This window comes from Theropithecus gelada, chromosome 7b (assembly GCF_003255815.1).
Source record: "Theropithecus gelada isolate Dixy chromosome 7b, Tgel_1.0, whole genome shotgun sequence".
In the NCBI taxonomy this organism is placed as follows: Eukaryota; Metazoa; Chordata; class Mammalia; order Primates; family Cercopithecidae; genus Theropithecus; species Theropithecus gelada.
Window position 1 is genome coordinate 92,803,801 of NC_037675.1, and position 27,819 is coordinate 92,831,619.

Sequence of the window (27,819 nt, forward strand, 5' to 3'; positions counted from 1 at the left end):
AGGCCACAAAGCAGGGGCCTGTCAGTCACTGTCCCTGCCTCCATCCTCCAAGGCTGGGGTTGCTCCTGCCTCCCTCAAAGCTTCTTCTTAAAGCCAGATCCTGCTGAAGGACCCCAGAGCTCCAGTGCACTCCTTCCCAGCACCTTCCAGCCCAGGGTCTTCCTGCCTCACTGCAGCCTCCAGCTTTCTTATAGAGCCCTATTCTCCTCACCATCCGCAGACTTGGAGCTGGGGAAGCTGCTTCTCAAAGGTAAGAGAGTCACCCCCTCGCACTCTGGCTCTGCCAGGCCTGGAGTGCCCAGGGCAATCCATTCCACAGAAAGGCTCATCTCCCAAGGAGACTGCCCAAAGCCCAGGCTGGCCATGCTGCAGTGGGAGGTCCAGCCAGGAATCTCAGGGGACCATGAACAGACGCCCCAAGCAAGACTGTCTTTGTTTCCACCAAACAACACTACTTTGATCAACGCCTTCTCCCCAGCACCAAGAACAAGAAAGCCCCTCCCTCTTTCGGCTTGGGCACTCAGGTGTCCGGGAGCCAGGAGGAAGCGGGAGGAGAAGGTGGGGAGCCAGGGACACTCTGCTCCTCAGAGGTCGCCAGGCGCTTATTAAACTGTCTCATCCTTGCTGGTTGAGGATACTCCACAGAGTATCAGTTTACTTTGCAAAACCAGTTCTTGCTGCTTAATAGTGTGGGGCTGGGTGAATGGCCGGTGGGAAACCAGACACCCCTGGGAACAGCCCCATTCCTGGGGAAAGGAAGCACTGAGAAAAGACATAAGCACTCCTGCAGGTCATAAACCATTTTATGGCCCGCATTGTGCTGTGACAGGGAGGGGGTCTCCAGCGAAGAGGGCCTAGCACTGGAAGGTGATAGCCCCAGAAGAGAGAGGCTTCTTTCTCACCGTGAGATGAAAACAAATTTATCTGCATGTAAACTTTTCCAGTAACGGGTGTTGCTGTGACACCTGCAGAAAGCAGCCTCCCTCTGTTTCTACTATAAAGGCCCATTCTGCAGGCAGTGTGAGGGCACGGCCTTCTGGAGTGCCACACCTGGGTACCACGGCACACTGGTGCATCCCGGGAAGATGTTCCCAGGGTACCACTCCTGGGTACCAAGAGGACTGGTGCATCCAAATAGACCGAAGCGAAAAAGCCAATGCGTCAACATCCAAGCCATGAAGATCACCCAAAAATTCTTAGGTGGAGGCCGGGCACGGTGGCTCACACCTGTAATCCTAACACTTTGGGAGGCTGAGGTGGGAGGATCGTTTCAGGGTAGGAGTTCGAGACCAGCCTCATCAACATAGCAAAGACCCCCATCTCTTAAAAAAAAAAACAATAATAATAACAACAACAACAAACCAAAAATTCTCAGGTGGAAACACTATGACCTTCACTATTGTGCTACACACTACACACTGGCACCAGGAGGAAAGGGTGGCCAGCCTACCCCCAAGTGCACACCTGGGACACCCATCCGCTGCTGTCTCCTACACTTGTGGCTGCTCCACGGTGCAGGGCCAGCTGGGGAGCCAGGCTTGTCACTGTGCTGCCAACAAGCCCAGTGTGCTGCTGGACTCTGGATCCCGGAGTCCTCCCCTACTCCCTTCCTGGCCACAGACAGCCCCAAGGGTGGATGAGGCCCACTGGTGATACCCCAAACCCTGACTCTCAAATCCACAGCACGAGGGTGGTTCCTAGGGCATCATCCACCCAGCGGCAAACGATACTCCGGTTCCTATCCTCTAAAGACGACAAACTTTTTCCTTCCAAAGCGCATTCTCCCCATGAAGAAATGCAGTGTGATCCCTTAGATCCCTGGACGGCTTTTCTAATGAGCCACACGGTGAGACCAGCACTACCAATCCTTTTCTAAGACAGACAAGGTCCACCAGGACACAGTACACTCAGGCAGTTTTGCTTTGAGCTTTGGGTGTGCAGGTCTGCAAGACCCCAAAGCACACAGAGCCCACGTGGAAAGTGTCGTCCACTGGCCAAGAGTTTTACCTAAGAAGTCTACCATTGAATGCCAGCCAACCGCAGCCAGGGCCCCAACACGCCTTTCCATCTCTACCCCAGACCCAGGGTTCTTTTACCCCAGAGCAACTTTAGTACAAGAAATGCCTTCGCGGCTGTACTCCCCACCACCCCCACTCCATCAGGCCTCAGTTCTGACAGAGAGCAGCACCCTGACGCAATTACGAAGGCGGGAACCTCCTGCAGCCTCAGTGAGAAAGTTCCCAGAGGAGGAACTAACACAGTGCCAGATGTTCTGCAGCTTGCCCAGCCCTGGGAGGTGGGGGTTTCCAGGCCCACTTGGCCCACAGAAAACCTGTGCTTGGAGAAGGGCCTCAGGTCACAAGGTGGGAAGCAAGGCCAAACTCGGACACCAAAAGCTGGTTGCCCCTCTTGAGTAGTCCAGGGTGTGCTAAACACGGGGCTAGATATTCCAGGGTTTTAAAAGCCTGCTTTTGACCAGGCATGGTGGCTCATGCCTGCAATCCTAGCACTTTGGGAGGCCAAGGTGGGAGGACTGCTTGAAACCAGGAGTTAGAGACCAGCCTGGGCAAGATAGCAAGACCCTGCCTCTAAAACAAAACAAAAAAAAATTAATTAAAAATAAAAGCCGGGGCCGGGCGCGGTGGCTCAAGCCTGTAATCCCAGCACTTTGGGAGGCCGAGACGGGCGGATCACGAGGTCAGGAGTTCGAGACCATCCTGGCTAACACGGTGAAACCCCGTCTCNTCCCAGCACTTTGGGAGGCCGAGACAGGTGGATCACGAGGTCAGGAGATCGAGACCATCCTGGCTAACACGGTGAAACTCCGTCTCTACTAAAAAATACAAAAAACTAGCCGGGCATGGTGGCGGGCGCCTGTAGTCCCAGCTACTCGGGAGGCTGAGGCAGGAGAACGGCATAAACCCGGGAGGCGGAGCTTGCAGTGAGCTGAGATCCGGCCACTGCACTCCCGCCTGGGTGACAGAGCGAGACTCCGTCTCAAAAAAAATAAAAATAAAATAAAAATAAAAGCCTGCTTTTGTCCTGGGTGGGGCACAGGGCTTGCTGCCTATGACACATCTCCACCTCCTAGAACTGTCCACATGCATTTTTATGTCAGAGGCCATACAGTACAGAGAAAAACATTGGGCCAGGAGTAGAAGGGCCTGTATTCCAATTTCAGGTCTGACACTCACTAGCTATGTGTGACCCTGAGCAAGCCAGTTAACATCCCAGGGCCTCATTACCTATCTGTAAAATAGGGACAGTAATTCCGTAACCATCTACTTCATACTCTTTATAGATCCTGTGATGACTGAGTTCTTTCTATGATGAGCCAACAATTTAAAAAGTAGAGCAGGCCGGGCGCGGTGGCTCACGTTTGTAATCTCAGCACTTTAGGAGGCCGAGGTGGGTGGATCACTTGAGGACAGGAGTTCTAGACCAGCCTGGCCAACATGGTGAACCCTGTCTCTACTAAAAATACAACAAAAAAAAACTAGCTGGGCATGGTGGTGGGCACCTGTAATCCCAGCTACTCGGGAGGTTGAGGCAGGAGAATCGCTCAAACCCAGAAGGCAGAGGTTGCAGTGAGCGAAGATCACACCATTGCAATCCAGCCTGGGCAACAAGAGTGAAACTCCATCTCTAAATAAATAAATAAATAAATTGTAGAGCAGACCAATGGTAGAACCAACAGGGCCTGTGCACACCTGTGCATGCCACACCCCACACACCTGCCACGGTGGCCATAGCTCATTCGCCACCCTGATGTGTGACCCTGCTCTGGAAGCTGACAGTCTCCATTGCTCGGGCTAATCTGTGTGTTCTCTGCTCCTTTTAGACTTTCCACCATGCCCGAGCCCAGTGTTGGACGTGATTGTTCAAATGCGAGGGAAGCCTTGTGGATTCCATCTTAGAGGCCAGCACACTCTCTCCTCACGCCCAGCGCCAGAACAACCCTGGGCTCTGCGTTCACGGGCTATGACCCAGGCTAGCTCCACTTTAGGGGCTTGGGACCAACTAAGCCATCTCTGCCAGAGAAGGCAGCCAGGACCCACCACAGCGAGGTAGTACTGGGCATCCTCCGTGACGAAATGCAACAGTGGTGGTAATGGTTAATATTTGTGCACTAAGCGCCCAGCACCATTCTAAGTATTTTAAATACATTAACTTATTTATGCTCAGTCTAACCTTGTTGCGATTCCCACTTCATGAATGTGGAAAATGAGGCATAAAAATGCAGACTGATTCGCTCAAAGTGGAATCAGCTTTTGGCGCAACTGTCCACATCCAAAATGCACAGCCTAACGCAAGGACTTGTTCTGGGAAAAGAAAACCAACCACGGGGCTCTAAACACACAATGTTTACGCAAAGATAATTTAACTCCTTTGCAGAACTGACAGTCAGTTTCAAGGGGCTGAGCGGTGTTACTGAACCTCTCAGCTCTGCTCCCACAACCACAGAACCTCTACGGGTTGTGTGCCAACGTCCGGGCCATGGAGGTTTGGCGAATTGGCTCAGATGACGGTTACACTCCGCTGCGTCTTATTCCAAAGGCCCAGTCAGGCCAAGCCACCTCTGCAGCGTGTGTGGCAGGAACCACACACGATACAGACAGAACTGCTCCCAGGAAGGCAATGACAGTTGCCGCCTATAGAGCTTTCTGTTGCCCCCAGATTTCCAAAGCCAGATGGAAACTGACAAACCTTGAACTCTCTTGCCTGCTAGGTTAGGCCCTGGACAAAGTCACTAGGAGGCAGACTAGACAGGCCTCCTCCAGTCGCTCTGACCACAAGAAGTACACAGGCCAGCTGTCGCCACTCCAGGGACTTTCCACAAGGCTTTATGCAGCCGCAGGAAGATTCCTGGCTGATGCCTGACAGGGAAACAAGGAAAGGAGGGAAGGCAGCACCCTGAGAGACAAGAGCCGAGATGCTGATGGCATGGACAAAAACCACTTCAGGGCCCATGTTTCAGTTTTCTTGTTGGCTAAATGAGGAGCAGCCTGGACAGGATCAGCAGTGCCCAACCCTGGCCGCACATCGGAATCATCTAAGACAACGGCTTTTAAATAATACTGACAGCCAAGCCCACTTGGGCCAGTTAAATCAGAAACCCTCACTCTGCAAGGGGTGGGGTCCAGACAATGCATTTTAAGGGCTCCCCATTGGTTCTGCCTTGCGGCTGGGGATTCAGGTCCCTGCACGCTTGAACATTCCACTGCTGAGCAAAGCCACACACCATCAGGAATTCCTCTGAAACCACCCCCCTTAGAGTCACCATTAGTCTAAACACACGCCCCGGGGATATCCCCACTGTGCCACGGCCAGCAAGTGGGAGACAGCCAGGGTGGGAAGGGCCCCAACCAATGTATGACCAGATTTCTGTCATCTGTCACACAGGAGCGAGCTCCAGCTCTGCTATTAACTCACCATGTGGCCTCAGCCACCCCCGACTCCACCTCCCATGTAAAATGAGGGGACTGGGCCTCGTGGCTCTAGGCTGCCTCAGCCTAGCTTCCCAACGTTCTTGACGCGGATGCTACAGCCTCCAGGTCTCAGGCACTCAGAGGCCCAGGCAGGTACGAGATAGCGCCTGTTCTGGAAACGTCCAGGGCTAAGGTGTCTGCCATAGCAACGCTAGATCCCTCTCTTCCTGGGTGACCTGAGCTATAGCAGCCTTGAGCAGACGGTGACCGCATCTGCTGCCCAGGGCTTAACTCAGATGCTCACAGTAAGCTCTCAAACTGATGTGCAAACAAGAAACACAGTGAGCTGTCAGTCACTCGCAAAACACAGAAAATGACTTAAAAAGGATCGAAACACTCAAACACATGACGTTGCAACCAAACACAGACCGAGATCTGCTCTAACCGTGGGCCGTAACTCAAGCACACTTGCAGCGAGGGATGTGAACTCCTCCCTTTGGGGCTGGTGGCAAGGACTTCCTTGGGTATTAATAGCCCTCAGCTGTCCCCACAAAAGCCACAGATTCCCTTCCCAGGGAAGGGCCACAGGCTCCGCAGGGAACCCTGAAGCACCCGGATGTGCTGAGGCAGCAGGATGGTGCGTGAGTCTCTGCCTTCTTCAGACCCCTATCACTCACGTCACAAAAACAACAGACAGAAAATAAAGCACCGAGGGTCCGGATTCTGCTCAGCCTGTCAGAATATTAGTCTGCAAGCCAGCCCAACACGAGGTTCAAGTGAAACTGAAGTACACAGAGACACTCCTGGCCCCCACCTGAATGAGGAGCCAATCAGTTCATCTGAAGGCCTGCCTGGCCCTTACGGCCTCAGCAGCTACTGGTCAAGTGGAGTGGGGGTAGTTTACAAACCAGGGAGGGACAGGTACGGTGAGGAGGGAAAATGGCTCCATCCACGCTTCCTCCGAGTCCAAATGTTAAAAGAGAAGAGAGGGTCGTGGGCCCTGACCTCTGCTCCATCCTCCTCCTGGCCTTCCCGGCTTTCCCGGCTTTCCCGGCTTTCCCAGGGGAAAGTCAACAACTGCTCTTGAAGATGTGATTCCAAGTTCAAAGTCAAGGTCACTGACGCTAAAGGTTTGAAGTAGAAAGGGATGCTTCCGTGTCTGACAGTTCAGTCGTGCTTGATTTAAGCGTGAGCTTCTAAAAGGCCTTGCTATCCTAGGACTATCCATCATCAACAGGAGTACCTTGGCTGCTGGCACTTAAGAGGAATTGCTTTGATGTGGAAAAACCCCTATGCTGACTCCAAGTGAAAAAAGGTTTTTGGCTGGGCACAGTGGCTCACACCTGTAATCCCAGCACTTTGGGACGCCGAGGCAGGAGGATCACTTGAGCCCAGGAGTTTGAGACTAGCCTGGACAACACAGCAAGACCCTGGCTCTATTTTTAAAAATACGAAAAAAGAAAAAAAGAAAAGAAAAAAGAAAAAGAACAAAAGAAAGAAAAAAGAGAAAAGCTTTTTCTTAAAAAAGAAAAAGAAAAAGGATTTAAAAAAGAGAGAAAATATAAGAAATGCTGACAAGTCCTGCTCAACTAGCCACGGTTACTTTGTCCCCTCAGTGGGGCAGCAAGTTGCTACTTTCAGGGCTGGGCTGGGGTTCCAAACCCCTTATGATGACGATCACACACATTCTTAGTGGATTTCCGATTCTGTTCCTTGACACAGATTTGAGCACAGCGTCTGGCACATAGCCATATGTTTCACAGAGACCCTCCATCCGCTTAATTTATGCTTTTGGCATCTCCATCTCCTTATCAGACTAGAGAGGGTGGGGACTCTTCTCACCCAGTGCAACACCGAAAGCACACCCTGTGCTCTGTGCTAAACGAAGAAAAACCAAGCTGGCATCTCAGAGGCACTTCTGTTCATTAAAGCCTCCCATCACAGAGAATACTGGGGCGGTGACACACAGGCTGCCACAGAGCCCTCACCCGTCCAGCCTCTGGGTTTTCTAACTAACTGTTCCAAGTCAGTGCTGTGGGTCACCAGGAGGCAAAGTCCACGGCCAGCCCACTGCATCCTCCCAGTGGTCAGTGGCCATACCAAAGTCACCTTCCAGGTACACATGCGAAAAGCCAGTGGCTGGACCCATTCTATTACAGGATTCCCAGAGTCTAAGGGAGTTACAAAGAAAAAAAACCCAAGCAACACATTCCAAAGCCCAGAGAGTGGGGTGGAAACACCCTCACTTCCTTTACTTGGTCTCCCACCACCTATCAGAAACAGAGCAGAGGACAGGAGTCTCCAGAGAGGAAGAACGTGGATTCGGTCCTCAGGCTCGCTACTTCCTTGTTTCAAGGTCTTGGGCTCTGGGACAAGGTTCCCAGGGTCCTTGATTTCTCTGAACTTCCGTCTCCTCATCTCTGAGATGGGAATAAATGCCACCTAGTGAAGGTGAAGACTGAAATGGGAAGGAAGCAAGGATTCTTAGCATCAGTCCCAACACCAACTGCCTTCAACACCAAGCACTTAACACAATGGCAGCCACAAACCAGAAAGTTCTAGAAGCCTGAGGAGCTTGCCCATTCACTGGCACCTGTGTGCTGAGCCTCATGCTGGACCCAGGGAATGCAGAACCACCATCCTCACAGTACAAACTCTCTTCCTGAAGAAAAAACAAAAAACAAACAAAAAACCCCACTGGGTGCCCGGTTTTAATTGTGGTAAAATATGCAAAACCTAAAAAAAAAAAAAAAAAAAAAAAAAGCTTAAAATGGTTAAGCGCTAAGTGTATAGTTCAGCAGCATTAAATACATTTATGCTGTTGTGCAACCATCCCCACCATCCATTTCTAGAACTCTTCTCATCTTGCAGAACTGAAATTCTGTACCCCTTCCACAAATAACTCCCTGTGTTGCTTGCTTTTTAAAAGTCAGAAGTAGGCCCGGAACAGTGGCTCACACTTGTAATCCCAGCACTTTGGGAGGCCGAGGTGAGCAGATCACTTGAGGTCAGGAGTTTGAGACCAGCCTGGCCAACATGGTGAAACCCTGTCTCTACTAAAAATACAAAAATTAGCTGGGCATGGTGGTGGGTGCCTGTAATCCCAATCCCAGCTACTCTGGAGGCTGAGGCAGAAGCATCGCTTGATCCCAGGAGGCAGAGGCTGTGGTGAGCTGAGATCATGCCACTGTACTCCAGCCTGGGTGACAGAGCAAGACTCTGTCTCAAAAAGGAAAAAAAAAAAAAAAAAACTCAGAAGATTTCTAAAACAAGTCAACTTCCTAAAAGACCAGAAGTTACATGTTCCTGAGTGTACTATATTCCTTTTTCTTGTTTTTAAAAGTTTTACTCTACTCTGGAGCTGAAAGTCTGCTTTCCAGCTACTTTCTTTTATTTTGCAGACGAAGTCTTGCTCTGTCACCCAGGCTGGAGTGCAGTAACGCAAACCAGCTACTTTCTAAACTCTTTCCAACTAAATCCGAACATACACTTGGATCTCAAAGTCACCTGAGGAGTTCACTCCCAGGCTCCATTTGGCTCTTCCTGACCCTCTGGTGCCTCTGTGGCCCCCAGGATAGCAGCCCCCAGGGCCACCATGACAGCTGCTCCCACTGACCCCGTTCCCATGAACACGGCCACCGCCAGTGGTTCCAGCTCTCCCTTCCTGAGCCTGTACCTAGGAGGAGTTCAAACAGACCCAGAACTTAACATGTTCTATAAACTCTGGCTTCAGATCACCCTCTCCTATCACATGCCACCCCCAACCCTGCCAAAACAAAACAAAACAACAACAACAACAACAACAAATCCCTATCCAGGAAACCTAGAGGTAGGAGTCAGTGGACATGGAGCTGCGAGGGGCTGGCTTCAACCACCCAGAGCAGGGAACGACACCTCAATTAGGACTAGAGGAGGAGAACCTTTTCAAGGGGAAAGAGAAAAGAGAGAGGCTTCAGCTGGTCACATTTCCAATTTCTTTCTGTTCAAAAGGAATGAGATCAAAAGGCTTGTCAAAGTGGCTTTGGCTTTAGAAATCAATTTACTTCATCTTTTAAACCCAGAGCCGATAATGACCCAGGGTTTCCATACCAGCGATGCATAAAAGCAGGAACATTTTAGAGCCCAGCCCAGCCGAGGACCTGGCCCTTTGGAGTTCTTGGAGGCAGCACCAGGGAGCCCAGCAAGGGCGGCCCCTCACTCTCACTGAGCCCCCTCACTCTCACTGAGCCCCTCACTCTCACTGCGCCCCCTCACTCTCACTGAGCCCCCTCACTCTCACTGCGCCCCCTCACTCTCACTGCGCCCCTCACTCTCACTGCGCCCCTCACTCTCACTGCGCCCCCTCACTCTCACTGCGCCCCCTCACTCTCACTGAGCCCCTCACTCTCACTGCGCCCCCTCACTCTCACTGAGCCCCCTCACTCTCACTGCGCCCCCTCACTCTCACTGCGCCCCTCACTCTCACTGCGCCCCTCACTCTCACTGAGCCCCCTCACTCTCACTGCGCCCCTCACTCTCACTGCGCCCCTCACTCTCACTGAGCCCCCTCACTGCGCTTCCTGGGAGACGCAGAGGCTGCCGGAGTCCCCGCCCTGAATGAGTCTGCAATGTGGGGTGGGACACACAGAAAACAAGTCAGGGCCAGGGGTGTGGTGACGGCAATAATGACATTAAATTCCAGAGAGTCTTCAAGGCCTCACATAGGGAAAAAGGAAAGGTGCTGGGGCAGGAGAAACTGCAAGGGCAGGACGTGTGAGGGAGCGGGAGAGGGAGAGACAGTACCAGAGCCCGCTCCTGGAAATGGCCCATGGGCACCGGGCACCGGGCTGGGCATTTCCCAGGCACCAGTCGCTCACTGGCTCTCTCGGAATCGCTGCAACCCAGGGAGGGGAGTGCAGTCATCACCCCCATCTGACAAAGGAGGAACAGGCTAGGAGGGGCTGGGCCACTTGCCCCAGGTCACACCAGTGTCAGGGTGGCCCTGGAGGACAAGAGGAGCCGCCCCGGGAGAAGCTGAGCTGGGAGATGACAGATCCAGGTGCCAGCTGTTCTGCCTGTAAGTAGGATGGGAGCCCCCTCACACCCCCTAACCCCCCAGCCCTGCAGGCAGAGGGGCAGATGAGGTAGATGCAACTTGAGCGAATTCTACCTACCAAAGGAAGAAACAAGGGTAAGGTAGGAGAAGGGGTACAGACAGAAGCGCCTTCCCAGATGGCCCACACCTCAGCCCCCATCTGGCTTCCTCTGAAGGTCTGGACAACCTGTTTTGGATTAACTGCCCCAGGTGGTTAGCAAAATAGCCCAGAGTTCTCAGAAACCACCAGCGCTTCTTTCTTCTGGCATGTAAGCATGGGATACTCGCCTCTGCAACTTAGTCCATTTCCATCTGAAATATTCAACTTCCCAGCCTGACCAACATGGTGAAACCCCGTCTCTATCAAAAAATACAAAATTAGCCAGGCATGGTGGCCCATGCCTGTAATCTCAGCTACTCAGGAGGCTGAGGCAGGAGAATTGCTTGAACCCGGGAGGTGGAGGTTGCAGTGAGCCAAAATCGCACCACTGCACTCCAGCCTGGGCGACAGAGCGAGACTCCGTCTCAAAAAAAGAAAAAGAAAATATAAGAAAAGAAATCAACTTCGTAAGCTCTACTCCATAAAATTTGAATGCCACACATTCTCACCCCAAAAACAGGGTGCTAGAAGACAGACTGAGCACAAAAAGTGCCAAACTGCTTGGGAGTTTCTGTCCCTTAGCCACAATTCCACACTTTAAAGGCTTTGTAAATCTGACTTGCTGGGCAGGAAGGTGAGCCTGTTTGGTTATTAAGGTTTGGAAAGGAGGCAAATATTTTAGTCTTAAAATTTTAAAGTCATTCAGCCTAAACCTTAGAACGCTCAGGGGAGCCAAGCTGGCTAGACAAAGTTGAAAACAATCAATTTAATTTCCACCCCTCGGGGACTGAGCCTCCCTCCTGGTACCTGACATATGGCATTTCCATCAACAAAGCAAACACCACATGAAAAGCCTACAGGTCTGTGTGAAAACAGTAGGGGAGACTAAGCTCCAGCCCAGCCCCCTCACTGCATTGCACCTCCATACCGGTTTACCCCCGTTTACCCCCTAAAGAGTCAGGGCCTGGGTCCCTGCCATGTGTCAGGGACACAGAGGAACAAGACAGGCCCCATCCTCTAATTACTCAACAGTCTAGAAAGGGCAGCAGGTCGGGAGGCCTTTGCAGGGTCATTTTAACCTGGAGACAGGATTCCCAGTCCAGGCCTGGTGCGACACCGTGTTCCCTGATTGTAACGACTTATTCTCTGAATTATTTACTCCACTGAATGGTGGCCTCTATCATTAGGTATCTTGTCATTAACACATGCTGACTGACGGCAGACACATTTCCATGCTGGTGCGGTGACAGACAAACAAAAAGATTCAGTGCCTGCTTTTAAGGAATTCTATTGCTGGTGAGGGATAAAATCGTGAGGCTTCCTTTGATGAGATAATATGTGTAAGTCACTCAGCTTAAAATAAAACGATCATACAGAAGAAAAACGTGCCGGGCTAGAGACAGGCACACGTGCACACGCGTGAGACTAATCCAAATGAATCAGAGCACATTACTCCGGGAGGGGTCCTTGGATAATCTGCTCAGTGACAGACGAACGCAGAGCGGCCAGGGGAGGGGGCTTGGAGTGGGAGGCCTGCCCGCCACCCCGCTGCCAGAGGGGTGGGCATCCTCCCCTCCCACCCACGTGTCCCCTGAGTACCAGGCCCTCACAGAACCCCTCCTACAACCCTCCCAGGCTGGCACTATTAATATCTCCACTTTTCAAACAAGGAAGACTCTCAGAGATGAAGTCACTTACCCAAGGCCACAAATCTGAGGGATGCGCTCAAAGGAACCCGCCATTCGACCTTGTGCCTCTAAGGATGGTGAGGCTCATGGTTGTTTTTCCATTTCTATTTGAATTTGTGTCTCCTGCCTCCCAAGTCCCCTATCTGCAAGTAACTGCCCCCTCTGCCTGCAGAACACAGGTGAACAAGTACATCCCCTGCAGAGTCAGGCTGGGACCCAGAGCTGTCACTGTTATTATTCACTGACTCAGGAAACGGTTCGTGACCTCATTTGAGCCTCACAACCACCTATAAGGTAATTTTTACCCCTGCTCTACAGGTGACGTTGGACCGATGCACCCTAAGTCACACTGCTGGGAACAGTGAACACAAGCTTGTGGACCAGGGAAAGAGTTCAGGGACCCAAACTGACACAGTGGCAGAGCGCTCATCATTCCTGCCTTCCCACCTCCCATCCCACCTTGTTCTCTGGCTTCACTCTCCTGGCCTTCAGGTAACCAAAGAAGTCACCCCACAGAGCTGGCTCACCCACTTCCACCAGGCAGTGGCTAACCTCCTCGTCCCCCAGCCGAGAAGGCAAACTTGCCTGCTCCCTCCCCAGGCCACCAGACCCCAGGCCAGGCTTGCCCAGCTGCAGCTGAAGGAAGCAACAGGAGGCTTCTCCCTGGAGCTGCAGTGTGCCCGTCTCTTCCCCTACAGAACGCCCCTACGTGGAGAATACCACCCCTCAAGCCTTAACCTCCCTGAAACCCAATCCCCAACCGACAGAAGCCTCGCAGTGGAACCTGGCAGCCTTGACTCTTTATCTGACACCTCTGCCTCCCCACTAAACACCACCAACTCAGAACTGGGGGTACAGTGCGGCCCCTTCACCTTCTACAGTCCTGGCTGAAACCACCAATTTAAGACCAGCACTTCCTCATCCTCTTTCCTTCAACATTCCTCTCATTACTAGAAAAATAAGGCTACAATTATATCACAACAATTATATCGCGAAGGACCAAGGGGCCCTGGATGCCAAGGCGAAGCAGCAGAGAATCTCTGCCATTCCCAAAAGAACAGCTGAATGACAAAAACTGTTCCGAGCCCTGGAGGGGAGCCACGCAGCCGGCTTCACGGAGAGGCAGAGCCTGCCTGGGCAAGTTCTTCTTCAGAAACTCCTTCTGACAAACCAGTGAGAACATCAAACATGCTGATCCTGGCATTTAACACCAAACCCAAGGCAAAGGAGAAACCTCTGTTTTTTCTTTTTAACGACTTGAGAAATCCATTCCTCTCCTTTCTGTCACAAAAGGAACTGGTCCCTCCTGCCACTTCCTCCCACTCTGGCGTTTAGGGTGTGTCCATAAAGTAAGCTGTGTTTCCAACCTTCATTCACGCTCGCATCACTCGAATCCCACAACATTCATCACCCACAAGCGCAGCTTTCAATCAGAACTGAACGAGACCTAACTAAGAATGAGCCCGACAAGCACCGGGAACACCAACACCGCTCACTCTTGGCTTCTGCAAGCTTAACACTCATCGTTTCAGCCATAATTTTTCTGGAAGCACAAATTCAGACTCCTTGCCTTCCAATCAGGGGATCACTCAGCTTCCACTCCCAGAAGCTTTGTTGCTTACTTTGTGCTCCCAAGATGGGCTCATAAACACACAGCTCTGTAAATAAATGGCCATGAATTAAGAAACAACTTCAGGAGTTCGAGACCAGCCTGGGCAACACAGAGAGACACCATCTCTACAAAAAATCAGAAACATAAATTAGCCAGAAGTGGTGGTGCATGCCTGTAGTCCCAGCTACTCTGGGGGCTGAGGCAGGAGGATTGCTTGAGCCTGGCAGATCAAGGTCCAGGCTGCAATGAGCCGTGATCGCACCACTGCACTCCAGCCTGGGTTACACAGAGCAAGACCCTATCTCCAAAAAAAGAAGAAAGAAAGAAAAAAACTTGAGCAAACGGTGAAAAAGTCAATACTTGACATGGTAAGATAACCTGTATCAGAAACATGATTCTGGAACAAACACCACTGGGGAGGGGGAGGGACCTGGGGGACGTCCCAGTGTGTCAAAGTCAGGAAGTGGGCAGGTCTCTCTGAGCAGACCCTTTGAGGCTGCATGTTCTGGGAATCTGGGCTCGGTGCTGTGCCCAACAGGCCCAGGCAAGGGGTCAGTCAAGCGGCCTGGGTGACACCCCCAACACCAGGAGCGAAAGCAAGACTCCTGAGCCCAACCTCCTTCCTGCAAAGGCAGAGGACAGGGTGGCCACTCCTGAGACAGGAGGGAAGCCCCAGCAAATCAAGGTCTTGACTCGAGTCCTAGAGAAAGAACCCTCAGAGAACAGAAAGACTGTGTACACACACACACTTACTCTCACACACACTCAAACACACTCACACACACTCAAACACACACACACTTTCTCTCCATCTCCTTGCCCTGGCTGAACTCCAACTCTGCTAATTACATCAAACCCACCTTTCGCCCTCCGCAACCCCTGCAATTAGCCCTGAATCTCTGCTTCCTGCCACTCTAGGGTGAAGGGCGAAGTCTGAGGCCAGCTGCTCCCTGTTCCACCCTCCGCCCAACCCCGGAAGTTTCAGAGGTGCCTGAAGCAACCCAGTCCCTTCCTCCGGGCTCCAGGCTGGTGTGAAGCCTGGTTATCACGGGAGCCCACACTCCCAGCTGAGGGCACACCGCATGCAGCACCACCCGCCCCACTGCGGGTGCAGATCCTGACTGGCCCTGCCAGCCTTTACAGGGCAGCAGGTCTACCTGCAGCAAGTTACCTCCCTACATGATTCTAGAAAGCCTGGCTTTTAGAAAGAAGCTTCTCCAAGCAGCCAGTGATGAAGAAAACCTGCAGCTTTCTGAGGCTGTTTCCTGATCTTGCTCCATGAGCCTTGGTTTCCTAATCTGTAGAATGGAGACGGTAATTTCTTCTTTATAACACCGAAGTAACAGTGAAATACGACGAGGTTCTGAAGTCCCCAGCAAGGGCACTCAGTAAAGGTTAAGCTCCCTCCCATTCATCTCTCGGTCTTTTGATATGGCCACAGATCTGAGTCCCACAGTTCCTCGCTGCTATCTGATATGCCTGGACAGCATTTCTTCTGACAACAAAAAGGAGAGAAAAGAAAGGAAAACAAGTCCAACTGGCACTCTAACAGCTTACAGAAACCAAACCTGCCTCCCAAGAGGTTTGGGCGTTCAGCACATCACCAAGTCCTCAGCCCGTTTGCTCCACCCCCCGCCAACAGCTGAACCACTGACCTTGTAACACCAACACTGGCTGGCATGGGGGTTCACGCCTGTAACCCCAACACCTTGGGAGGCCAAGGCAGGAGGACTGCTTGAGCCCAGGAGTTTGAGTAGCCTGACCAGCACAGTGAGACCCCATCTCTACAAAAAATTCAAAAATAATTAGCTGGGCACGGTGGTGCGCACCTGTATTCCTAGCTACTTGGTAGACTGGGGCCGGAGGATCGCTTGAGCCCAGGAGTTTGAGGTTACAATGAGCTATGGTCGCACCACTGCACTCCAGCGTCGGTGAGAGAGTGAGACCCTGTCTCAAAAATAAGTAAAAAGGCAAAATAAATAATTGAAAGAAATGCAAGCAGCAGGAGCCAGCAAGGCAGGGAGCAGCACAGGCTGGGAGTACAGGCCTTTTGTTAAGTGTGGAAAAGGGGATTCTAGTGGCCCTGAGAACTGCAGCCCTCTGGTCTGGCTGATCAGGAAGCCTCCACCACCAGCCTGCAGCCCTGAAGGCACGCAGGTCTGCTGCAGAGCAAGACCGTCTTGGGCCCGGACGGCCGTTCCTGCTCTCCTAGGGTGCTTGCGCCAGGTGGGCACTGAGCCGCCCACAGCTGAGTGGTCTGCTGGACCACGAGCAGCCCTGTGTATTGGTGCCCTCTCTCCTCAGGGGTTCTCCTCTCTGCAGCCCACTCTCCCTCCGGTCCTCCCACCTGGGGGACTCCTGTCACTTTGGGGAGCCCCATGTGCTCTGCCCAACCCTAACCCTGGGCCCTGCCCCCACCTCCTCGGCCGTGGGCAATTTTCATCCCCCACGCCTGCTTGTGACTCTCTAGCCAACTTCCCCATGGCTTCCATCTGCATGCCTAGCCGGGAACGCTCAGCTCCACCTGCCCGACACCAGTGACACCAAGCTGGCTTGCTCCCCACTGAGCCCACTTCTCCTCACCCAGAGCCCTAGGCTCACCCAGAGAGCAGCACCAACACCCACCCCCACGTCACATCAGGAACCCAGGGACCCCTCACCCCGGGATTCCCACATCTGGGCTGGATCCCCATGGAGTCTCCTAGAGCTCATCCTTCTCTCTGCTGCCGTGGCCTCAGTCCAGGGCCCCGCGACCTGCCAACCCCTCCCAACACCTATGCATTCTCCTAACAGGAGCAGGAGTTTTCTTTCCTAAGCTTTCTCTTTTGGAAGTTCAGGTTCCTAGGCCAGGCTCGGTGGCTCACGCCTGTAATCCCAGTACTTTGGGAGGCTGAGGTGGGCGGATCACCTGAGATCAGGAGTTCAAGGCCAGCCTGGCCAACACGGTGAAACCCCATCTCTACTAAGAATACAAAAAATTTGCCGGGCATGATGGCAGGTGCCTGTAATCCCAGCTACTCAGGAGGCTGAGGTGGGAGAATCACTTGAACCCGGGAGGCAGAGGTTGCAGCGAGCCGAGATGGCGCCACTGCACTCCAGCCTGGGTGACAGAGTGAGACTCCGTCTCAAACAAACAAACAAACAAACAAAAAGTACAGATTCCTAAGCACCTAAGCACAGCCTGCAGCCTCACCCCCATACCCCCCAAGAGATGCCCCAACCTTTGGGCTGTTTTATGTCTCCAAAGCTCTGCAGGACACCACCTCCCTGCCAGTCAACCCGCCAGCCGCAGGCAGACATCTCCCCTGAGAAAGCTCTCCAGGATCCCTGCTCCCCGGGCCTGTGTCTGGCCACATTCCGTGTCCTGAGTACACAGGTGTTATTGCAGCTGATTTACCTGGCTACTCTCCCACCCCACAAAACGTGAGCATCTCGGGCATGGAGAGGACAAGAAACAGAGTAAGAGCCGGTAACCTGGCAAGTCCCACCCACCTCTGGGCCACCAGAGCTTCCACATCCTGCATGTCCTTATTCTACTAGACAAGCGCTAGCTAGGGAATGGGGGATGGGAGGAGGACGAGGGCTCCCCCCACTCCCGCAGACCACTGCCCTCCTCAGGCGCACCTCCCAGCAGTTGAGGGTTCGCTCTTGAATTCTGAACGGACTGCAAACCTTCACACGGAAGCTGACTGTGACCTCCGGATGCTCAGGTCCACAAAAGCTCCCGCTGCTGCTGCCGATGTGGGGACGGAGCCCAGGCCTGGGCTGGACCCCCAGCCACAGCCAGGCCCTGCCCCTAATGGCTGCCTTGTTCTCTAACGCCCCTACGATTCCCTCAGGCAGTCCTGCTGGAGAGATCCCAAAAACACTCAAGATCCTCCAACACAAACGAAGTCCACCCAGACATCACAAACACAGCCTCAGGACCTTGCCAGCCTGGCGGGGACTCGAGAATCTTCAGCATGCAATAGCAATTTGTTAAAACAGCTACATTTTAACAAACGCAATCACAAAGGGTGAAGAATACAAATGGGCAATTGACCAAAGAAAAGGAAAAAAACCTATAAATAAGGCTATTTTGGCAATAAGTAGCAAAACTTCTCAAAGTATTCATGTCATTTGACCTAGGAACTCCCTGCTAAGGAAATAAGAACATGTGTTGAATGACTTATGTACCAAGTATGTTCACAGTGGCATGGTTTCTGATTCTGAGACAATGATAGGAGTCACATCCACACGATAAAATGTTACAGACACCAAAATTCATATTATGAAGGAGTATTTAATGGTGGGGAAAAGCTGGCTCACTGCATGGTAAATGAAAAAAAGGCAGGTTACAAACAGTATAATGATACGAGCCACACTTCAGAAACACACACACACACACAAAGCAAGCACAAGTACCAAAATGCTGGCAGTGGTATCCCTAGGTGTTGAGATAATAGGTGAATTTAACTTTCTATTTCCTAATCCATAGTAAGAATATATATATATAGTAAGAATATATATGGTAAAAATATATATAAAGAATATATATATAGTAAGAATATATATATATATATATTTTTTTTTTTGGATACAAAGTCTCACTCTGTCGCCCAGGCTGGAGTGCGGTGGCGCAATCTCGGCTCACTGCAAGCTCCGCCTCCCGGGTTCACGCCATTCTCCTGCCTCAGCCTCCCGAGTAGCTGGGACTACAGGCGCCCACCACCATGCCCAGCTAGTTTTTTTGTATTTTTAGTAGAGACGGGGTTTCACCGTGTTAGCCAGGATGGTCTCCAACTCCTGACCTCATGATCTACCCGCCTCGGCCTCCCACAGGGCTGGGACTACAGGCGTGAGCCACCGTGCCCAGCCAGAATATATTTTTATAATCAAAAATGTTATTTTTAATTTCCTCACAATGTGGACATGAGCTACAAAATCAAAAATATGGCCCTCCTCTTTAACCTTTGAAGTCAAAAGTGGAGAAACTAATTTCTCCTCTGCAAATTCTATACAACGTATTATTACTCCTAAAGCAAATGCCTCTTGTACCAGTAGCCATGGCCTGAGCGGACTCTAAGTTCCCTTGAATCCTGTCCCTGCCCATCAAAGCAGTTAAGCAGACTAAACCCTCCAGACCACACAAATAAGACAAAGCCACAAGTTTAATGTGTTGTTTCCACCAACAATGTCAAATGTACATTTCCTTCTATTCCTGCTTTTGACAAAAGATTTTCCATAGTGGATCATGCCTGTAATCCCAGCAGTTTGAGAGGGTGAGGCAGGAGGATCGCTTGAGCCCAGGAGTTTGAGACCAGCCTGGGCAACATAGCGAGACCTTGCTTCTACTAAAAATAAAAAAAAATTAGCTAGACATGGTGGCACACACCTGTGATCCCAGCTACTCAGGAGGCTGAGGTGGGAGAACTGCTTGAGCCTGAGTGGTTGAGGCTGCAGTGAGCTATGATCATACCACTGCACTTCAGCCTGGGAAACAGAGCAAGACTCTGTCTCGAACAACAGCAACAAAAACAAAACAAAACAAAAATTAAAAGACAAACATGTCCATCTTCAAACAAAATGTCCACATTTCTTAAAGATAATCCTAATTTTTAGTAAACAGAGCATGCTTATCTAATACAACTACCACAGAGGCTGACATCTCAGAAACAAGGCTGCGCAGAGGAAGAAGTTACAGGCAAAGTGCTGCCATTTATGGAAGTCTCATTTAAAGATCACACAAAGCTCTGTGCGTACACAAGCGTGTATAGTGTGCACACACACATATATACAACACACACACATATACACAGCAAGAGGATAAAAGTGTTAAGTGGATACCACCAAATTAATGAGAGGTATTAACTCCAGGAAGGGAGAGAAGGACAACAGGGCTTAGTAGTGGCTGGTGGGAACGTCAATGTTAACAGAAAATTTTTACTTCTTAAAAAAAAAAGAAAAGGTCTCAAGCAAATATGGAAAAATAGAACCATATGTTCGTATTTATTTTGAACGACAGGTATGTGAGTGTTCGTTATGACCAATTGTACTGTTTTATTTTTAATTCTTCAAAGCAATAAAGGAAAAAGAAAGGGCTGGGAGAAGCTAAGGCACCCAGGCTGTATTTATTCCTCTGTTTCACTTGAGATAAGGAAGCTTCTGGCCTTGTGCCCATGCTAGAGGCCAGAAGTCAGAGAGCCGAGCTCAAGGAACCCAGAAAGCTAAACTTCCTTGAGCTGATCGTAAACTCTAAATCTCGCAGTTTCTGGCCACCATGCCGCTGTAGCATTTCAGGCCCACACCCTTCACTTGGAGGAGGACATTCAGGAGGCTCAGAGGACAGCAGCCCGCCCAGAGAGATGGTAGGACCCCAGCCTTGCAGCCTCTGCACCTGGCGAGGAGAGGCACGTGAAGAAACAGCAAACACCTCATTTCAGAGTGAGTCCTATGGGTAAGTCCCCACATCCATCCAACGGTCCCGATCTCACTGGATGAGATATCCATGTGTGGACTCAATGACAAAGACACACGTCTCCATCAACCCACAGGGAATGTATCCAGGCCACCAACTGAAGTGCTTCCCACCACACAAAGCCAAAGAAACCTCAGAAACTTCACACGACAATGAGGCCCTTTCCGGACAAGGCGCTGGCCTGAAGGTGTCCAGGGCAGGGAATGGGGATGGGATGCCAGGCACAACCCCAGAGCACAGACAGGCCAACCACTGCTGCACAGGGCAGACTTCTGCTGGAACAGCCTCACTTTCAGCCTGACTCCACTATCTGCATTTAATGTAAATATTCAAGGTTCTTAACGGAAAAAGCGAACCATTACACAAATCCAAAATTTAATTTTTAAAAAATGCCAGGACAGACGCCACGAGCCTTACAGGCTCATGCTATAAGCCCAGCACTTTGGGAGGCCAAGGCAGGAGGACTGCTTGAGCTCCCAAGTTTGAGACCAGCCTGGCCAACATAGTGAAACCCTGTCTCTACTAAAAATACAAAAAGTAGCCAGGCGTAGGGTGTGCACTGGTGGTCCCAGCTACTCAGGAGGCTGAGGTAAGAGGATCTCCTGAGCCCAGTGGAGGGGGAGGTTGCAGTGAGCTAAGACTATACCACTGCACTCCAGCCTGGGCAACAGAGCAAGACCCTATCTCAAAAAATTAAATTAAATTTTTAAAAAGCCAGATGAAAAGGAGGTTGGCTGTTGAATGAGTAAAACAAGCATCAGAGGACACAGGGTAACCCCGGCCAGCCAGGCTGAGGCAGCGTGGGGCTCTGGCCCAGCCTCGCCTGTCCTCCAGGCTACTCAGCAGATGTCCCATTTGAGGGTGCAGTCCTAAAGCCGGTGTCCCCACCTTGGACAGGCCAGCCTTTTCTTCTCCAAAATGCAGAGACTGACCCAGGTGCTCTCTCTCCAAGGCTTTGTCCTACTCTGGCTTTCTCTGTCCCTTCCCGGTTACTCCCTCAACATCCCCTCCTCCCTCTGGTAACCTCCTGGTTACCGCATCCTCTCCTTCCCCTCCTCCATTCTGAGACCCTGCCTTCCTGCCCTGGGGTGATGAGACATGCATCTGGCATATGTGATGGAGAAGGGTCACCTGGTGAGGACTGAGCTCCTTCTGCCCAGGAGATCCAGCTCAATGTGACTGTTCTAGAAATCACCAGAAATGTTCTCACCCATTGGTTCCAGTGGTTCCCATGGGCATGTGCCTCAGAGTCCCCTGGGGGCCTGTTAAAATACAGACTCCCGACTTACATCTGCATCTCTAACCAGCTCCCAGCGAGGCTGCAGATCTAGGGACCACACTTTTGAGAACCACCACTCTCAATCCCGTTGGAATGGTGAGATTCAAGCAGCTGGGAAACTTTTGAAAACGCAGATTCCAGGGCCCCAATCCCAGAAGAGTCCAATGCAGTAAGCCAGGAAGGTGGAGGATCTGGCTTAGATGCCGGTGGTGGGATGGGATCTCAGCCACACTGGTTTCCACCCGCTTGCTGACCTATGCCCTACTCAGGAAAAGGTCAAGGACCCTTTGCCTCCCCAGGTTTTCAGAGATCAACTTGAGCATCCTAGTGACACGGCCCATGCTCTTTAGGAGAGGCCTGGCCTTCCAGACTGTCACTGCTCCAGTGTGCCGCAGAGAAGAAGGGGACAGTTAGGGGCACAAAGCCATCTCCTGGCAAACAAAACCCCAAGCCAGACTGCGCGAACTTGACGTGTCCACCAAAAAGCCACAGGTGAGAGGGAGGCCCACCCACGCAGCACCCCAGTCAGAGTAAACAACAACGTTTGTCCCACTTAATTCCAAGCCCTCAGGACCTTCGGGGTTACTTTCCCAAGAAGAGACCAGGCGGCAGCTCTTACGTTCTGGAATACTCCTTGACTATAATAACCGGTTATGTTTGCGCCATAATGTTAGGTGGAAGAGAAAAAAGGCAGGATACGCAATTGTATATATGGCCACAACCGCAATGGCATAAAACAAAAACCATTCACTCAGGAACTGGAAGGAAATACGACAAACGTTAACAGCGATTGTCACTGGGTGCTGCGCTAATGGGTGCGTCTTTTCTTGTGCTACTTGTCTGTTTTCCAAGCTGTTTACAAAGAGCATGTACAGTACGACCTATATGACAAGAACTTTATTTTGTCATAAATTGGAAGGAAAAAAAAATACACAGCAGAACACTGTCCACACGGAATGTGCCAGCCCTGAATACAAGCGTCTTGTCAGCTTCCTTCAAGCGGGCAGGACTGAGAGGCGGTGACCACCCCTGGGCAGCAGCAAGTGCTGTCAGCACACACTGACTGACTGACCATTTGCTCTGAGCTGGGCCAGACTGCCGGCGCACACCAGCCGGTCCTCCAAGAGCTCCCAGCACAAAAGGAGGGGGAGCTGGGATGCGGGGTCCTCTTTCCACCTGGAAGTCCTTCTGGACCCTGAGGGTGGGCTGGCCATCTTTTACCTTGTGTGGCCACCTCCCACCTTCTGGAACTCTGCACAGTACCCCAAGAACAGCAAACTGCTTCTCAAACCCACACAGTCTCAAGCGAGGGTCAAGTCCATTTTGCCCAGCCCAGAGTTGGACCCTCAGAGTGGCTGGTCACCAACAGCAGAAGTCCTCCTGGGCTGGCAGGGCCAGAGGATGGCATCTCTATGGCCAAACAGCTTGCAGCAAGAGCCTGCCCCGTGCTACTCATGAAGACCTGCAAAAACCTCACCTCCATTTGAGACCTTCATCACATCCAAGCTCATCTAGGAGCTCACAGTGCAGGAGGAGGGAGGACAGGGATGCAGACACCTGCCCGGTGCTATACCGCTGGCTCTGGCCAGCCCTGCCCATTCCCTCCCATGACTCTCCAAACTAGAAACTCAGTTGCCCACTGAAACTCCACTCAGGTATCACCTGCTCCAAGAAGCTTCCCCACCTCCCCGCGTGCAGGCTGGCTTAGGGGGTCTTGCTTCTTGAACTTGCAGCACTATGTGCTTCCCCCCGCACTTAGTACACAGTACTGAAAGCACCTGCCTGGCACGAATGGCACCCGCAGACAGGGTCCATGCCCTGCGCACCTGCTGAGCAGCCAGCACAGCCACCAGGCCCTCATCACAGACGCCCAGGTCACTGACAGCACCATTGCCTTTGCCCCACTGCCTCTGTGCACAGCTGTCGAGAGGGAGACACCAGCAGAAATGCCCCTGCCTATAGCATACACCATGCTGAGTGTGGCTCCCCTTCCACTCCCCAGAGCCAACAGTCACAGGCTCCCACACCGGTTCTCCAGGCCTCTCCCTGACCCTCGGCCCCCTCCTCAGACATCTGGAACTAAAGGGATGGGGCTGGTTCTAAGCTTCCCAGACGCAATGTCCAGAGACCCCATGGTGCCCCTCTCCCAGTGGTCTCTGGACTGAGCACGGATGGCTCACTGAACTGGCCCACACAGGCAAACCACGCCAGCACCCCCACCCAACGGGAGGAGGATGGAAACAATCCCAGAAAACCCAGGCCATTGTCCATTCCCTCCCTCTCACGTTCAGTTTCAAATTCATGTTGAAACAGAAGCAAGGGCTCCTGCAGCAACCACAGCCCTCGACAGGAACCGGGCCCAGCACGAAGCCCGATGCCACAGTGCACATTCTGCCTGACATCCCACCCAGCAGTCCCTCAGTGGACCCCAGAACCAGCAACTACTGCACAAGGGCAGAAGGGGAGTCACAGCTGGCCAGAGGGCTTCCTCACATCAACAGAGGCCTCACAACATCCAAAGATACTCCCCAATCCCAGAACAAGACTAAGGTACAGCCCAGGAAGCCAAGTGCGAGGAACAGGTGTCAGGTGGAGTCTAGTCACATGTATAGTGAAACGCTGGCCTGAATCTGGGAGGCAGTTGTTCTTGAGCAGTTCTCAATCTGTGTCCCCTGGGGTCCCGGGAACCCAGACAGATGCCCTGGAGGCCGAGGAGACAGCTGAGCACAGTGCACTGGGCTTCACCTGGGGTCTCAAGAAAAATCATACAGGGGGAAAGTTTCACTGCTAAGAAAAGGTTTGAAAACCAGGGCTCCCGGCCGGGCGCAGTGGCTCACACCTGTAATCCCAGCACTTTGGGAGGCCAAGGCAGGCAGATCACGAGGTCAGGAGATGAAGACCATCCTGGCTAACACGGTGAAACCCCGTCTCTACTAAAAACACAAAATAATTAGCCGGGCGTGGTGGTGGGCGACTGTAGTCCCAGCTACTCGGGAGGCTGAGGCGGGAGAATGGTGTGAACCTGGGAGGCGGAGTTTGCAGTGAGCCGAGATGGGCAACAGAGTGAGACTCCGTCTCAAAAAAAAAAACAAAAACAAAAACAAAAAAAGCAAGCCAGGGCTCCAAGGTACACAGTTTCAGTCCATTTCCATCTGTGTTGGCCAGAGATCACTAACACCATCAAAGACTCTCAACTGGCCTTCCCAAGGCTGGGATGGGTTTGGGGTTTTGTTTGTTCGTTTTTGAGATGGAGTCTTGCTCTGTCACCAGGCTGGAGTACAGTGGCACGACCTTGGCTCACTGCAACTTCCACCTCCCAGGTGGAACTTCCACCTGGTGCAACTTCCACCTCCCAGGCTGCCTCAGCCTCCTGAGGTCTTCATAGCCCTCCTGTGGTTCCTCCTCTCCCTCAACCCTTGAATGGCTCCTGTATAAAGAATCACTGAGCCAGGGGCTGGGGACAACAACCACATCAGGGTCATTCCAGCCCGTTCCAGCCAGTCCCCACTCAACTGCAATCCTGGGGCAGAGGCTGCAAACCGAGGCTCCTCTCTGGGGCCTTCCAGCTCAAAGAACATTCACCGAACAAGGGAAAGCAACACACCATCTCCTCCTCACACACGCCCCAACGAAGGGTTCACATGAACACGACCAACTTCAACAAGAAGAGGCCTAAACGTAAGCACCGTTTCCTCCCGGCCTCCTGTGGGAAAACCGTGACAGTGACGATACTGATGGACACACATCAGAATTCCTGACAGCAGAACTGCCCTTACCTGATAGTAGGTCTTAATGTTTCTCACCAAGATGGTCAAATTCTGAATGCGAAGGTTCACATCATTGTTGACGTGCTTATTGATGCGTTGATTTGTGGGCCGGGGATCTCTAGGGGAAGAAACACGAGAATGGAAATTGCATCTCCCAGCAGCTGCCACACTTCCTCTCCCAGCCACGACCCAGCATCTTGTCCTCCAGTCCCTAGGTGACCATGAGGCCGTGCTGTGGCAGTTGTGGTTCAAGTCAAATCTTAATCCTGCCTCTGCTAAGCCAGGACCTCAGGTGGACCACACATCGCCTTTCTGCTCCCTGACCCGAGCACCTGGCCCACCACAGGCCCTCAATCAATGCTGTTTCCATTCTCACCGTTCCTAGCACCCAAAAAGAACAATCACATATTAGTGCAGACCCCAAATGTTATATTGTATAAAACCAACCCAGCCAAATATATTTCAAGATTAGAAGAATTAAAAGCTGAACAAAGAAAAATATGTGAAACATCAAGAAAGACAGACGAAGAAAAACGGTAGTTTTGTTTTTTTTTTTTTTAAATAGAGACAGGGTCTCACTCTGTCACCCAGTCTGGCGTGCAGTGGCACCATCACAGGTCACTATAGCCTCAAACTCCTGAGCTCAAGGGATCTTCCTGTCTCAGCCTCCCAGGCAGCTAGGACTACAGGCCCAGCTACATTTTTATTATTTTTTATAGAGACAGGGGCTCACTATGTTGCCCAGGCTGGTCTTGAACTCTTCAAGCCATCCTCCTGCCTCAGACTCCCAAAGCACTGGGATGACAGGCGTGAGCCACTGTGCCCAGCCTAAAATGGTTTGTTTGGTTGTTTGTTTATTTATTTATTTATTTATTTATTGAGACGGAGTCTGGCTCTTTCACCCAGACTGTAGCGCAGTGGCGCAATCTCAGCTTAGTGCACCTTCGCCTCCCGGGTTCAAGCGATTCTCCCACCTCAGCCTCCCGAGTAGCTGGGATTATAGGTGCGTGCCACCATGCCCGGCTAATTTTTGTATTTTTAGTAAAGACAGGGTTTCACCATGTGGGCCAGGCTGGTCTCAATCTCTTGACCTCAGGTGATCCACCCACCTTGGCCTCCCAAAGTGCTGAGATTACAGGCGTCAGCCACCGTGCCAGGCCAAAATGGTACCTTTTCTGACTTAAAACACCAATAAAATCATAATGTTCCACTAAACACAGGTCTCCCTCTGTCATGTGAATTGGTCTTGGGCTGGTCCTCCCTATGATTTACAAATTCCAGGGACAAAAATCCTATTTGGGAAACTGGCATAATCAATCTACGACACTTCTATGGTGTACAAGGCACCCTGTAAGAAATGCTAAGAGGCTGGGCGCAGTGGCTCAAGCCTGTAATCCCAGCACTTTGGGAGGCCGAGACGGGCGGATCACGAGGTCAGGAGATCGAGACCATCCTGGCTAACACGGTGAAACCCCATCTCTACTAAAAAATACAAAAAACTAGCCGGGCGTGGTGGTGGGTGCCTGTAGTCCCAGCTACTCGGGAGGCTGAGGCAGGAGAACGGCGTGAATCCGGGAGGCAGAGCTTGCAGTGAGCTGAGATCTGGCCACTGCACACCAGCCTGGGTGACATAGCGAGACTCCGTCTCAGACAAAAAAAAAAAAAAAGAAATGCTAAGAGACACAATTAATTCATGTGGGAAATCTCCAAAGTGTCATTTATTTTCCAACCTCAGGCAAAAGTCGGGTCTGGTTGTGATGAAACTAGAAATCTACATCAAGTGACGTATTATGTCCCTTCCTCATCTATATACAGGACATTTCTCAAAATGCTCAGTGTCAGAAGACGCTTTCCATTAGACGACAGCACTCAGCATTACTGAGTTAGTTTCCACCCTTCCACAGACTGCGCGCTGCTTTTCATAACAAAGGCCTCCCTTCCATCTGACGGTCCCAAGACACCGTGAAGGATGGCTAATTCAAAGGAGGGCCTGTCTTCACAGTTTCTTCTGTCATCCAGGCCCCGTGATGAAGGTGCTGAGCCTCTTGGGGGTTGGTGTGGGGAGTTAAGGAAATCAATCTCAATGCCATCTGGTTCATTCAAAGCCAATAATTAGTAGAAAATTGACAAAGAAAAAAAAAACCCTACAAATCGAAATCGTTTCAAATGTTTCTGGAAGTACAGTGATGGAGTGTGGCCAAATCACTTACGTGTTACGTGTTTCTCTTGGAGTCATGCATAACTGAGAAAATAAAGGTTAAGAGTTCTGTGAAAATTAATTCAGGAAAAGAAGAGGCATTCAGAATTTAAACTGCAAAGGCATTCTTAGCTACAGAAGTGTTCCTGGCATTATAAACTAATTTATCTTAAAGGTACAATTCTCCTCCCTTTACTGTAGATACCTTAAAAGACG

At 51.5% G+C, this 27,819-nt stretch overlaps 1 protein-coding gene across 1 annotated transcript in view; it reads right to left on the minus strand.

The window, feature by feature from the left end:
- The window catches only part of CCDC88C (coiled-coil domain containing 88C), a 148,487-nt gene that overhangs the window by 113,497 nt on the left and 7,171 nt on the right, over positions 1–27,819 (minus strand). Inside the window, exon 3 of the mRNA XM_025391674.1 lies at positions 25,416–25,524. Within this exon, the coding sequence (XP_025247459.1) occupies positions 25,416–25,524 (109 nt within the window). The remainder of the gene's footprint in view (positions 1–25,415; positions 25,525–27,819) is intronic.